Raw genomic sequence first — 14,048 nt, forward strand, 5'->3', positions numbered from 1 at the left:
GGCTCACTGTCTCCGGTCACACCTGCACATAGAAGGAAGAATCACGCAGCATTTTAGAAACGCTTAAGAGTTACTATGGACACTCGTAGTCAGTGTCATAAACACTGTACTTTCATAGAACGTGTTACGTCTTATTCTTTAACTTTAATGCCAATGAGGTTAAACTGATCTCAGATCATAGATGAACACTCATCTCAGGGATAGAGTGTTGGACTAGTAAGCGAAAGGTTGCAAGTTCAAATCCCCGAGCTGACAAGGTACAAATCTGTCGTTCTGCCCCCTGAACAAGCAGTTAACCCACTGTTCCCAGGCCGTCATTGAAAATAAGAATTTGTTCTTAACTGACTTGCCTAGTTAAATAAAGGTATATATATATATAAAATTACTTCTGTGTAATTAACACCTTTTACTTTAATGCCACGGAGGTTAAACTGATCTCAGATCATACATAAACACGCATCTCAGGGATAAAATGACTTCTGTGTAATTAACACCATTGTCTTAATATGATGCAGAGCTCAAACTGCATGTAGTTTATCTCAAGACAAGTCTACCGCTCTGAGTTGATACAAACAATATGCTAATATATTTTCATATCATACTGATAGAAATGACACAAATAAAACCCTTTCAGCTCTATTATCAAATGAAGACAGAGACTTACAGAGGTGCTAGATATCCAACGTCTGTGGATTAAAGCATCCTAATGAACGCACACTGGAAAACATCTCTACAGAACGGATTAAACAATAGTCCACTGGAAACGCTGACACCATATCATTCTCAGGCCCAAACTAAGATTAAAGGAATGATCTCGTCTCATTTCAACCAGCCGTAAGATACACTGACGCAAAACGTAATTAAAGACAGGAAGTACGTCAGCTTGTCTAACACAGTCAGTATCAGCGACATGTCAAACTGATCCCGTCCGACAGAGGCACCTAGGTCTAGTAACTGATCATCAAAATCCTTCTAATTTAGAAAAGGGAGTGGAAATGTTTAAGAATATAGACCCCAAAAAATGCCCCCTGCCACAGCCTACCTACAGTGTTTCTATCTAGCTATCTCTGTCCCTGTTTCTCTGTCTGTTCCTTCTGTCCCTACTGTCTTTCCTCACCAGTCCTCTAGCTCTCCCCAGAACCACATATAGCTACATGCCTACCTGTTTAAAGGTCCTGCGTTTGTCCCCGTTGGAAACAACTCCAAAATGCAAGAAAGGTCCCCAAGTTTCTGGACCTAACTCATTCTCACAAATCCTCAGGGGTAAGAGGTTACAGCACCCCATGTCACAGAGGCGCGCCGCGAAACGTCCAGTAAGTTTTACCTCTATTCAGGGGCCCCATTGGTCGAGCAGACCGGACCCAAATACCCCCCCATTCAAAGTCAATGGAGTGTGAGCGTAATTTGCTGGGGCAAACAGATCTTTGGAAATGGCCATTTTTTTTACACTGTAAGCAAAGTGAATGTCAGACAGTGTGATCTATACACATGCAGGTCAGCCTCAGAGAGTTTTACTATAGGCTCCTGTCAATGGGACTATGTCTACAATTAGATTCATTGAGATATCCGGATTTGATTTCTACACTCTTAGAAAAAAAGGGTTCTATCTAGAACCTAAAAGGGTTCTTTGGCTGTCCCCATAGGAGAACCCTTTGAAGAACCATTTTTGGCTCCAGGGAGAATCCTTTTGAGTTCCATGTAAAACCCTTTAAACATGGAACCTAAAAGAGTTCTACCTGGAACCAAAAAGGGTTCTACCTGGAACCAAAAAGGGTTCTACCTGGAACCAAAAAGGGTTCTCCTAGGGGGACAGCCGAAAAACCCTTTTGGAACCATCTTTTCTAAGAGTGTATATAGGAATGTTAGGTGTAACTTATGTTAAATTTAACTCTGAAATATGATGGTAAAATATGCTTTTCATATGGATTACATGATAAAAGACAGACAAACCTTTTTTAAACCGGGTTACACCGAATGAATATAATTGATTGAAGTGTAGTATAAATATTAATGACTGTGAAAACTTTGAGCTCAATCATTCATACTTCATAGAAGGTTTCCCATTCACATTCAGAACTAAATCACAATTGAACCATGAAAGGACAATGACTATCTGTGTGACTTTAAGAAGAGAATCTGTCATTTTATTATCTTCTATAAATGTTATCTCTCAACAGGTGTATTCAGTACTGTCACCACAGTATGTAGCCTATCACATCCTAGCCAGTTGAGAGGAATGTCCTGTTCTACAGTAGCCTATCACATCCTAGCCAGTTGAGAGGAATGTTCTGTTCTACAGTAGCCTATCACATCCTAGCAGGTTGAGAGGAATGTCCTGTTCTACAGTAGCCTATCACATCCTAGTCAGTTGAGAGGAATGTCCTGTTCTACAGTAGCCTATCACATCCTAGTCAGTTGAGAGGAATGTCCTGTTCTACAGTAGCCTATCACATCCTAGCAGGTTGAGAGAGGAATGTCCTGTTCTACAGTAGCCTATCACATCCTAGTCAGTTGAGAGGAATGTCCTGTTCTACAGTAGCCTATCACATCCTAGCAGGTTGAGAGGAATGTCCTGTTCTACAGTAGCCTATCACATCCTAGCCAGTTGAGAGGAATGTCCTGTTCTACAGTAGCCTATCACATCCTAGCCAGTTGAGAGGAATGTCCTGTTCTACACTAGCCTATCACATCCTAGCAGGTTGAGAGGAATGTCCTGTTCTACAGTAGCCTATCACATCCTAGCAGGTTGAGAGGAATGTCCTGTTCTACAGTAGCCTATCACATCCTAGCAGGTTGAGAGAGGAATGTCCTGTTCTTCAGGAGCCTATCACATCCTAGCCAGTTGAGAGGAATGTCCTGTTCTACAGTAGCCTATCACATCCTAGCCAGTTGAGAGGAATGTCCTGTTCTACAGTAGCCTATCACATCCTAGCCAGTTGAGAGGAATGTCCTGTTCTACAGTAGCCTATCACATCCTAGCAGGTTGAGAGAGGAATGTCCCGTTCTACAGTAGCCTATCACATCCTAGCCAGTTGAGAGGAATGTCCTGTTCTACAGTAGCCTATCACATCCTAGCCAGTTGAGAGGAATGTCCTGTTCTACAGTAGCCTATCACATCCTAGCCAGTTGAGAGGAATGTTCTGTTCTACAGTAGCCTATCACATCCTAGCAGGTTGAGAGGAATGTCCTGTTCTACAGTAGCCTATCACATCCTAGTCAGTTGAGAGGAATGTCCTGTTCTACAGTAGCCTATCACATCCTAGTCAGTTGAGAGGAATGTCCTGTTCTACAGTAGCCTATCACATCCTAGTCAGTTGAGAGGAATGTCCTGTTCTACAGTAGCCTATCACATCCTAGCAGGTTGAGAGAGGAATGTCCTGTTCTACAGTAGCCTATCACATCCTAGCCAGTTGAGAGGAATATCCTGTTCTACAGTAGCCTATCACATCCTAGCCAGTTGAGAGGAATGTCCTGTTCTACAGTAGCCTATCACATCCTAGCCAGTTGAGAGGAATGTCCTGTTCTACAGTAGCCTATCACATCCTAGTCAGTTGAGAGGAATGTCCTGTTCTACAGTAGCCTATCACATCCTAGCAGGTTGAGAGGAATGTCCTGTTCTACAGTAGCCTATCACATCCTAGCCAGTTGAGAGGAATGTCCTGTTCTACAGTAGCCTATCACATCCTAGTCAGTTGAGAGGAATGTCCTGTTCTACAGTAGCCTATCACATCCTAGCCAGTTGAGAGGAATGTCCTGTTCTACAGTAGCCTATCACATCCTAGCCAGTTGAGAGGAATGTCCTGTTCTACAGTAGCCTATCACATCCTAGCAGGTTGAGAGGAATGTCCTGTTCTACAGTAGCCTATCACATCCTAGCAGGTTGAGAGGAATGTCCTGTTCTACAGTAGCCTATCACATCCTAGCCAGTTGAGAGGAATGTCCTGTTCTACACTAGCCTATCACACCCTAGCAGGTTGAGAGGAATGTCCTGTTCTACAGTAGCCTATCACATCCTAGCAGGTTGAGAGGAATGTCCTGTTCTACAGTAGCCTATCACATCCTAGCAGGTTGAGAGAGGAATGTCCTGTTCTTCAGGAGCCTATCACATCCTAGCCAGTTGAGAGGAATGTCCTGTTCTACAGTAGCCTATCACATCCTAGCCAGTTGAGAGGAATGTCCTGTTCTACAGTAGCCTATCACATCCTAGCAGGTTGAGAGAGGAATGTCCCGATCTACAGTAGCCTATCACATCCTAGCCAGTTGAGAGGAATGTCCTGTTCTACAGTAGCCTATCACATCCTAGCCAGTTGAGAGGAATGTCCTGTTCTACAGTAGCCTATCACATCCTAGCCAGTTGAGAGGAATGTCCTGTTCTACAGTAGCCTATCACATCCTAGCTAGTTGAGAGAGGAATGTCCTGTTCTACAGTAGCCTATCACATCCTAGCCAGTTGAGAGGAATGTCCTGTTCTACAGTAGCCTATCACATCCTAGCCAGTTGAGAGGAATGTCCTGTTCTACAGTAGCCTATCACATCCTAGCCAGTTGAGAGAGGAATGTCCTGTTCTACAGTAGCCTATCACATCCTAGTCAGTTGAGAGAGGAATGTTCTGTTCTACAGTAGCCTATCACATCCTAGCCAGTTGAGAGAGGAATGTTCTGTTCTACAGTAGCCTATCACATCCTAGTCAGTTGAGAGGAATGTCCTGTTCTACAGTAGCCTATCACATCCTAGCCAGTTGAGAGAGGAATGTTCTGTTCTACAGTAGCCTATCACATCCTAGCTAGTAGAGAGGAATGTCCTGTTCTACAGTAGCCTATCACATCCTAGCTAGTTGAGAGGAATGTTCTGTTCTACAGTAGCCTATCACATCCTAGCCAGTTGAGAGGAATGTCCTGTTCTACAGTAGCCTATCACATCCTAGCCAGTTGAGAGGAATGTCCTGTTCTACAGTAGCCTATCACATCCTAGCCAGTTGAGAGGAATGTCCTGTTCTACAGTAGCCTATCACATCCTAGCAGGTTGAGAGGAATGTTCTGTTCTACAGTAGCCTATCACATCCTAGCCAGTTGAGAGAGGAATGTCCTGTTCTACAGTAGCCTATCACATCCTAGCCAGTTGAGAGGAATGTCCTGTTCTACAGTAGCCTATCACATCCTAGCCAGTTGAGAGGAATGTCCTGTTCTACAGTAGCCTATCACATCCTAGCAGGTTGAGAGGAATGTTCTGTTCTACAGTAGCCTATCACATCCTAGCCAGTTGAGAGGAATGTCCTGTTCTACAGTAGCCTATCACATCCTAGCCAGTTGAGAGGAATGTCCTGTTCTACAGTAGCCTATCACATCCTAGTCAGTTGAGAGGAATGTCCTGTTCTACAGTAGCCTATCACATCCTAGCCAGTTGAGAGGAATGTCCTGTTCTACAGTAGCCTATCACATCCTAGCAGGTTGAGAGGAATGTCGTGTTCTACAGTAGCCTATCACATCCTAGCCAGTTGAGAGGAATGTCCTGTTCTACAGTAGCCTATCACATCCTAGCCAGTTGAGAGGAATGTCCTGTTCTACAGTAGCCTATCACATCCTAGCAGGTTGAGAGGAATGTCCTGTTCTACAGTAGCCTATCACATCCTAGCCAGTTGAGAGGAATGTCCTGTTCTACAGTAGCCTATCACATCCTAGCCAGTTGAGAGGAATGTCCTGTTCTACAGTAGCCTATCACATCCTAGTCAGTTGAGAGGAATGTCCTGTTCTACAGTAGCCTATCACATCCTAGCAGGTTGAGAGGAATGTTCTGTTCTACAGTAGCCTATCACATCCTAGCAGGTTGAGAGGAATGTCCTGTTCTACAGTAGCCTATCACATCCTAGCAGGTTGAGAGGAATGTTCTGTTCTACAGTAGCCTATCACATCCTAGCCAGTTGAGAGAGGAATGTCCTGTTCTACAGTAGCCTATCACATCCTAGTCAGTTGAGAGAGGAATGTCCTGTTCTACAGTAGCCTATCACATCCTAGCTAGTAGAGAGGAATGTCCTGTTCTACAGTAGCCTATCACATCCTAGCAGGTTGAGAGGAATGTCCTGTTCTACAGTAGCCTATCACATCCTAGCAGGTTGAGAGGAATGTCCTGTTCTACACTAGCCTATCACATCCTAGCAGGTTGAGAGGAATGTCCTGTTCTACAGTAGCCTATCACATCCTAGCAGGTTGAGAGGAATGTCCTGTTCTACAGTAGCCTATCACATCCTAGCAGGTTGAGAGGAATGTCCTGTTCTACAGTAGCCTATCACATCCTAGCAGGTTGAGAGGAATGTCCTGTTCTACAGTAGCCTATCACATCCTAGCCAGTTGAGAGGAATGTCCTGTTCTACAGTAGCCTATCACATCCTAGCAGGTTGAGAGGAATGTCCTGTTCTACAGTAGCCTATCACATCCTAGCCAGTTGAGAGGAATGTCCTGTTCTACAGTAGCCTATCACATCCTAGCAGGTTGAGAGGAATGTCCTGTTCTACAGTAGCCTATCACATCCTAGCAGGTTGAGAGGAATGTCCTGTTCTACACTAGCCTATCACATCCTAGCAGGTTGAGAGGAATGTCCTGTTCTACAGTAGCCTATCACATCCTAGCCAGTTGAGAGAGGAATGTCTTGTTCTACAGTAGCCTATCACATCCTAGCTAGTTGAGAGAGGAATGTCCTGTTCTACAGTAGCCTATCACATCCTAGCTAGTTGAGAGAGGAATGTTCTGTTCTACAGTAGCCTATCACATCCTAGCCAGTTGAGAGGAATGTCCTGTTCTACAGTAGCCTATCACATCCTAGCAGGTTGAGAGGAATGTTCTGTTCTACAGTAGCCTATCACATCCTAGCCAGTTGAGAGAGGAATGTCCTGTTCTACAGTAGCCTATCACATCCTAGCCAGTTGAGAGGAATGTTCTGTTCTACAGTAGCCTATCACATCCTAGCCAGTTGAGAGGAATGTTCTGTTCTACAGTAGCCTATCACATCCTAGCCAGTTGAGAGGAATGTTCTGTTCTACAGTAGCCTATCACATCCTAGCCAGTTGAGAGGAATGTCCTGTTCTACAGTAGCCTATCACATCCTAGCAGGTTGAGAGGAATGTTCTGTTCTACAGTAGCCTATCACATCCTAGCCAGTTGAGAGAGGAATGTCCTGTTCTACAGTAGCCTATCACATCCTAGCAGGTTGAGAGGAATGTTCTGTTCTACAGTAGCCTATCACATCCTAGCCAGTTGAGAGAGGAATGTCCTGTTCTACAGTAGCCTATCACATCCTAGCCAGTTGAGAGGAATGTTCTGTTCTACAGTAGCCTATCACATCCTAGCCAGTTGAGAGGAATGTCCTGTTCTACAGTAGCCTATCACATCCTAGCAGGTTGAGAGGAATGTCCTGTTCTACAGTAGCCTATCACATCCTAGCAGGTTGAGAGGAATGTCCTGTTCTACAGTAGCCTATCACATCCTAGCCAGTTGAGAGGAATGTTCTGTTCTACAGTAGCCTATCACATCCTAGCCAGTTGAGAGGAATGTCCTGTTCTACAGTAGCCTATCACATCCTAGCAGGTTGAGAGGAATGTTCTGTTCTACAGTAGCCTATCACATCCTAGCCAGTTGAGAGAGGAATGTCCTGTTCTACAGTAGCCTATCACATCCTAGCCAGTTGAGAGGAATGTCCTGTTCTACAGTAGCCTATCACATCCTAGCAGGTTGAGAGGAATGTTCTGTTCTACAGTAGCCTATCACATCCTAGCCAGTTGAGAGAGGAATGTCCTGTTCTACAGTAGCCTATCACATCCTAGCCAGTTGAGAGGAATGTCCTGTTCTACAGTAGCCTATCACATCCTAGCCAGTTGAGAGAGGAATGTCCTGTTCTACAGTAGCCTATCACATCCTAGCCAGTTGAGAGGAATGTTCTGTTCTACAGTAGCCTATCACATCCTAGCCAGTTGAGAGAGGAATGTCCTGTTCTACAGTAGCCTATCACATCCTAGCAGGTTGAGAGGAATGTCCTGTTCTACAGTAGCCTATCACATCCTAGCCAGTTGAGAGAGGAATGTCCTGTTCTACAGTAGCCTATCACATCCTAGCCAGTTGAGAGGAATGTTCTGTTCTACAGTAGCCTATCACATCCTAGCAGGTTGAGAGAGGAATGTCCTGTTCTACAGTAGCCTATCACATCCTAGCCAGTTGAGAGAGGAATGTCCTGTTCTACAGTAGCCTATCACATCCTAGCCAGTTGAGAGGAATGTTCTGTTCTACAGTAGCCTATCACATCCTAGCCAGTTGAGAGAGGAATGTCCTGTTCTACAGTAGCCTATCACATCCTAGCAGGTTGAGAGGAATGTCCTGTTCTACAGTAGCCTATCACATCCTAGCCAGTTGAGAGAGGAATGTCCTGTTCTACAGTAGCCTATCACATCCTAGCTAGTTGAGAGAGGAATGTCCTGTTCTACAGTAGCCTATCACATCCTAGCCAGTTGAGAGAGGAATGTTCTGTTCTACAGTAGCCTATCACATCCTAGCCAGTTGAGAGTAAAGTCCTGTTCTACAGTAGCCTATCACATCCTAGCCAGTTGAGAGAGGAATGTCCTGTTCTACAGTAGCCTATCACATCCTAGCCAGTTGAGAGAGGAATGTTCTGTTCTACAGTAGCCTATCACATCCTAGCCAGTTGAGAGGAATGTCCTGTTCTACAGTAGCCTATCACATCCTAGCAGGTTGAGAGGAATGTTCTGTTCTACAGTAGCCTATCACATCCTAGCCAGTTGAGAGAGGAATGTCCTGTTCTACAGTAGCCTATCACATCCTAGTCAGTTGAGAGAGGAATGTCCTGTTCTACAGTAGCCTATCACATCCTAGCTAGTTGAGAGAGGAATGTCCTGTTCTACAGTAGCCTATCACATCCTAGCTAGTTGAGAGAGGAATGTTCTGTTCTACAGTAGCCTATCACATCCTAGCCAGTTGAGAGGAATGTCCTGTTCTACAGTAGCCTATCACATCCTAGCAGGTTGAGAGGAATGTTCTGTTCTACAGTAGCCTATCACATCCTAGCCAGTTGAGAGAGGAATGTCCTGTTCTACAGTAGCCTATCACATCCTAGCCAGTTGAGAGGAATGTTCTGTTCTACAGTAGCCTATCACATCCTAGCCAGTTGAGAGGAATGTTCTGTTCTACAGTAGCCTATCACATCCTAGCCAGTTGAGAGGAATGTTCTGTTCTACAGTAGCCTATCACATCCTAGCCAGTTGAGAGGAATGTCCTGTTCTACAGTAGCCTATCACATCCTAGCAGGTTGAGAGGAATGTTCTGTTCTACAGTAGCCTATCACATCCTAGCCAGTTGAGAGGAATGTCCTGTTCTACACTAGCCTATCACATCCTAGCAGGTTGAGAGGAATGTCCTGTTCTACAGTAGCCTATCACATCCTAGCAGGTTGAGAGGAATGTCCTGTTCTACAGTAGCCTATCACATCCTAGCAGGTTGAGAGAGGAATGTCCTGTTCTTCAGGAGCCTATCACATCCTAGCCAGTTGAGAGGAATGTTCTGTTCTACAGTAGCCTATCACATCCTAGCCAGTTGAGAGGAATGTTCTGTTCTACAGTAGCCTATCACATCCTAGCCAGTTGAGAGGAATGTTCTGTTCTACAGTAGCCTATCACATCCTAGCCAGTTGAGAGGAATGTCCTGTTCTACAGTAGCCTATCACATCCTAGCAGGTTGAGAGGAATGTTCTGTTCTACAGTAGCCTATCACATCCTAGCCAGTTGAGAGAGGAATGTCCTGTTCTACAGTAGCCTATCACATCCTAGCAGGTTGAGAGGAATGTTCTGTTCTACAGTAGCCTATCACATCCTAGCCAGTTGAGAGAGGAATGTCCTGTTCTACAGTAGCCTATCACATCCTAGCCAGTTGAGAGGAATGTTCTGTTCTACAGTAGCCTATCACATCCTAGCCAGTTGAGAGGAATGTCCTGTTCTACAGTAGCCTATCACATCCTAGCAGGTTGAGAGGAATGTCCTGTTCTACAGTAGCCTATCACATCCTAGCAGGTTGAGAGGAATGTCCTGTTCTACAGTAGCCTATCACATCCTAGCCAGTTGAGAGGAATGTTCTGTTCTACAGTAGCCTATCACATCCTAGCCAGTTGAGAGGAATGTCCTGTTCTACAGTAGCCTATCACATCCTAGCAGGTTGAGAGGAATGTTCTGTTCTACAGTAGCCTATCACATCCTAGCCAGTTGAGAGAGGAATGTCCTGTTCTACAGTAGCCTATCACATCCTAGCCAGTTGAGAGGAATGTCCTGTTCTACAGTAGCCTATCACATCCTAGCAGGTTGAGAGGAATGTTCTGTTCTACAGTAGCCTATCACATCCTAGCCAGTTGAGAGAGGAATGTCCTGTTCTACAGTAGCCTATCACATCCTAGCCAGTTGAGAGGAATGTCCTGTTCTACAGTAGCCTATCACATCCTAGCCAGTTGAGAGAGGAATGTCCTGTTCTACAGTAGCCTATCACATCCTAGCCAGTTGAGAGGAATGTTCTGTTCTACAGTAGCCTATCACATCCTAGCCAGTTGAGAGAGGAATGTCCTGTTCTACAGTAGCCTATCACATCCTAGCAGGTTGAGAGGAATGTCCTGTTCTACAGTAGCCTATCACATCCTAGCCAGTTGAGAGAGGAATGTCCTGTTCTACAGTAGCCTATCACATCCTAGCCAGTTGAGAGGAATGTTCTGTTCTACAGTAGCCTATCACATCCTAGCAGGTTGAGAGAGGAATGTCCTGTTCTACAGTAGCCTATCACATCCTAGCCAGTTGAGAGAGGAATGTCCTGTTCTACAGTAGCCTATCACATCCTAGCCAGTTGAGAGGAATGTTCTGTTCTACAGTAGCCTATCACATCCTAGCCAGTTGAGAGAGGAATGTCCTGTTCTACAGTAGCCTATCACATCCTAGCAGGTTGAGAGGAATGTCCTGTTCTACAGTAGCCTATCACATCCTAGCCAGTTGAGAGAGGAATGTCCTGTTCTACAGTAGCCTATCACATCCTAGCTAGTTGAGAGAGGAATGTCCTGTTCTACAGTAGCCTATCACATCCTAGCCAGTTGAGAGAGGAATGTTCTGTTCTACAGTAGCCTATCACATCCTAGCCAGTTGAGAGGAATGTCCTGTTCTACAGTAGCCTATCACATCCTAGCCAGTTGAGAGAGGAATGTCCTGTTCTACAGTAGCCTATCACATCCTAGCCAGTTGAGAGAGGAATGTTCTGTTCTACAGTAGCCTATCACATCCTAGCCAGTTGAGAGGAATGTCCTGTTCTACAGTAGCCTATCACATCCTAGCAGGTTGAGAGGAATGTTCTGTTCTACAGTAGCCTATCACATCCTAGCCAGTTGAGAGAGGAATGTCCTGTTCTACAGTAGCCTATCACATCCTAGTCAGTTGAGAGAGGAATGTCCTGTTCTACAGTAGCCTATCACATCCTAGCCAGTTGAGAGGAATGTCCTGTTCTACAGTAGCCTATCACATCCTAGCCAGTTGAGAGGAATGTCCTGTTCTACAGTAGCCTATCACATCCTAGCCAGTTGAGAGAGGAATGTCCTGTTCTACAGTAGCCTATCACATCCTAGCCAGTTGAGAGAGGAATGTCCTGTTCTACAGTAGCCTATCACATCCTAGCAGGTTGAGAGGAATGTCCTGTTCTACAGTAGCCTATCACATCCTAGCAGGTTGAGAGGAATGTCCTGTTCTACAGTAGCCTATCACATCCTAGTCAGTTGAGAGGAATGTCCTGTTCTACAGTAGCCTATCACATCCTAGCAGGTTGAGAGGAATGTCCTGTTCTACAGTAGCCTATCACATCCTAGCCAGTTGAGAGAGAAATGTCCTGTTCTACAGTAGCCTATCACATCCTAGCAGGTTGAGAGGAATGTCCTGTTCTACAGTAGCCTATCACATCCTAGCCAGTTGAGAGAGAAATGTCCTGTTCTACAGTAGCCTATCACATCCTAGCAGGTTGAGAGGAATGTCCTGTTCTACAGTAGCCTATCACATCCTAGCAGTTGAGAGGAATGTCCTGTTCTACAGTAGCCTATCACATCCTAGCTAGTAGAGAGGAATGTCCTGTTCTACAGTAGCCTATCACATCCTAGCCAGTTGAGAGAGGAATGTCCTGTTCTACAGTAGCCTATCACATCCTAGCAGGTTGAGAGGAATGTCCTGTTCTACAGTAGCCTATCACATCCTAGCAGTTGAGAGGAATGTCCTGTTCTACAGTAGCCTATCACATCCTAGCCAGTTGAGAGGAATGTCCTGTTCTACAGTAGCCTATCACATCCTAGCCAGTTGAGAGGAATGTCCTGTTCTACAGTAGCCTATCACATCCTAGTCAGGTGAGAGGAATGTCCTGTTCTACAGTAGCCTATCACATCCTAGCAGTTGAGAGGAATGTCCTGTTCTACAGTAGCCTATCACATCCTAGCAGGTTGAGAGGAAATGTCCTGTTCTACAGTAGCCTATCACATCCTAGTCAGTTGAGAGAGAATGTCCTGTTCTACAGTAGCCTATCACATCCTAGCCAGTTGAGAGGAATGTCCTGTTCTACAGTAGCCTATCACATCCTAGCCAGTTGAGAGAGAATGTCCTGTTCTACAGTAGCCTATCACATCCTAGCCAGTTGAGAGGAATGTCCTGTTCTACAGTAGCCTATCACATCCTAGCAGTTGAGAGGAATGTCCTGTTCTACAGTAGCCTATCACATCCTAGCCAGTTGAGAGGAATGTCCTGTTCTACAGTAGCCTATCACATCCTAGCCAGTTGAGAGGAATGTCCTGTTCTACAGTAGCCTATCACATCCTAGCCAGTTGAGAGGAATGTCCTGTTCTACAGTAGCCTATCACATCCTAGCCAGTTGAGAGGAATGTCCTGTTCTACAGTAGCCTATCACATCCTAGCCAGTTGAGAGGAATGTCCTGTTCTACAGTAGCCTATCACATCCTAGCCAGTTGAGAGAGGAATGTCCTGTTCTACAGTAGCCTATCACATCCTAGCCAGTTGAGAGGAATGTCCTGTTCTACAGTAGCCTATCACATCCTAGCCAGTTGAGAGGAATGTCCTGTTCTACAGTAGCCTATCACATCCTAGCCAGTTGAGAGGAATGTCCTGTTCTACAGTAGCCTATCACATCCTAGCCAGTTGAGAGAGGAATGTCCTGTTCTACAGTAGCCTATCACATCCTAGCCAGTTGAGAGGAATGTCCTGTTCTACAGTAGCCTATCACATCCTAGCCAGTTGAGAGGAATGTCCTGTTCTACAGTAGCCTATCACATCCTAGCCAGTTGAGAGAGGAATGTCCTGTTCTACAGTAGCCTATCACATCCTAGCAGTTGAGAGGAATGTCCTGTTCTACAGTAGCCTATCACATCCTAGCCAGTTGAGAGAGGAATGTCCTGTTCTACAGTAGCCTATCACATCCTAGCAGGTTAGAGATCTACAGTAGCCTATCACATCCTAGCCAGTTGAGAGGAATGTCCTGTTCTACAGTAGCCTATCACATCCTAGCCAGTTGAGAGGAATGTCCTGTTCTACAGTAGCCTATCACATCCTAGCAGTTGAGAGGAATGTCCTGTTCTACAGTAGCCTATCACATCCTAGCAGGTTGAGAGGAATGTCCTGTTCTACAGTAGCCTATCACATCCTAGCCAGTTGAGAGAGGAATGTCCTGTTCTACAGTAGCCTATCACATCCTAGCAGGTTGAGAGGAATGTCCTGTTCTACAGTAGCCTATCACATCCTAGCAGGTTGAGAGGAATGTCCTGTTCTACAGTAGCCTATCACATCCTAGCCAGTTGAGAGAGGAATGTCCTGTTCTACAGTAGCCTATCACATCCTAGCAGGTTGAGAGGAATGTCCTGTTCTACAGTAGCCTATCACATCCTAGCCAGTTGAGAGGAGAGGAATGTCCTGTTCTACAGTAGCCTATCACATCCTAGCCAGTTGAGAGAGAATGTCCTGTTCCTACAGTAGCCTATCACAT

The 14,048-nt window shown here is 45.2% G+C and overlaps 1 protein-coding gene across 1 annotated transcript in view; it reads right to left on the bottom strand.

Annotated features, from left to right (window-relative positions):
• Positions 1 to 3: 3 nt before the first annotated feature.
• Positions 4 to 14,048, bottom strand: part of LOC120024743 (large neutral amino acids transporter small subunit 1-like) — a 34,579-nt gene continuing 20,534 nt past the window's right edge. Inside the window, exon 10 of the mRNA XM_038969023.1 lies at positions 4 to 22. Within this exon, the coding sequence (XP_038824951.1) occupies positions 4 to 22 (19 nt within the window). The remainder of the gene's footprint in view (positions 23 to 14,048) is intronic.

The sequence above is a fragment of the Salvelinus namaycush genome, chromosome 30, assembly GCF_016432855.1.
Source record: "Salvelinus namaycush isolate Seneca chromosome 30, SaNama_1.0, whole genome shotgun sequence".
NCBI classification, from domain to species: Eukaryota; Metazoa; Chordata; class Actinopteri; order Salmoniformes; family Salmonidae; genus Salvelinus; species Salvelinus namaycush.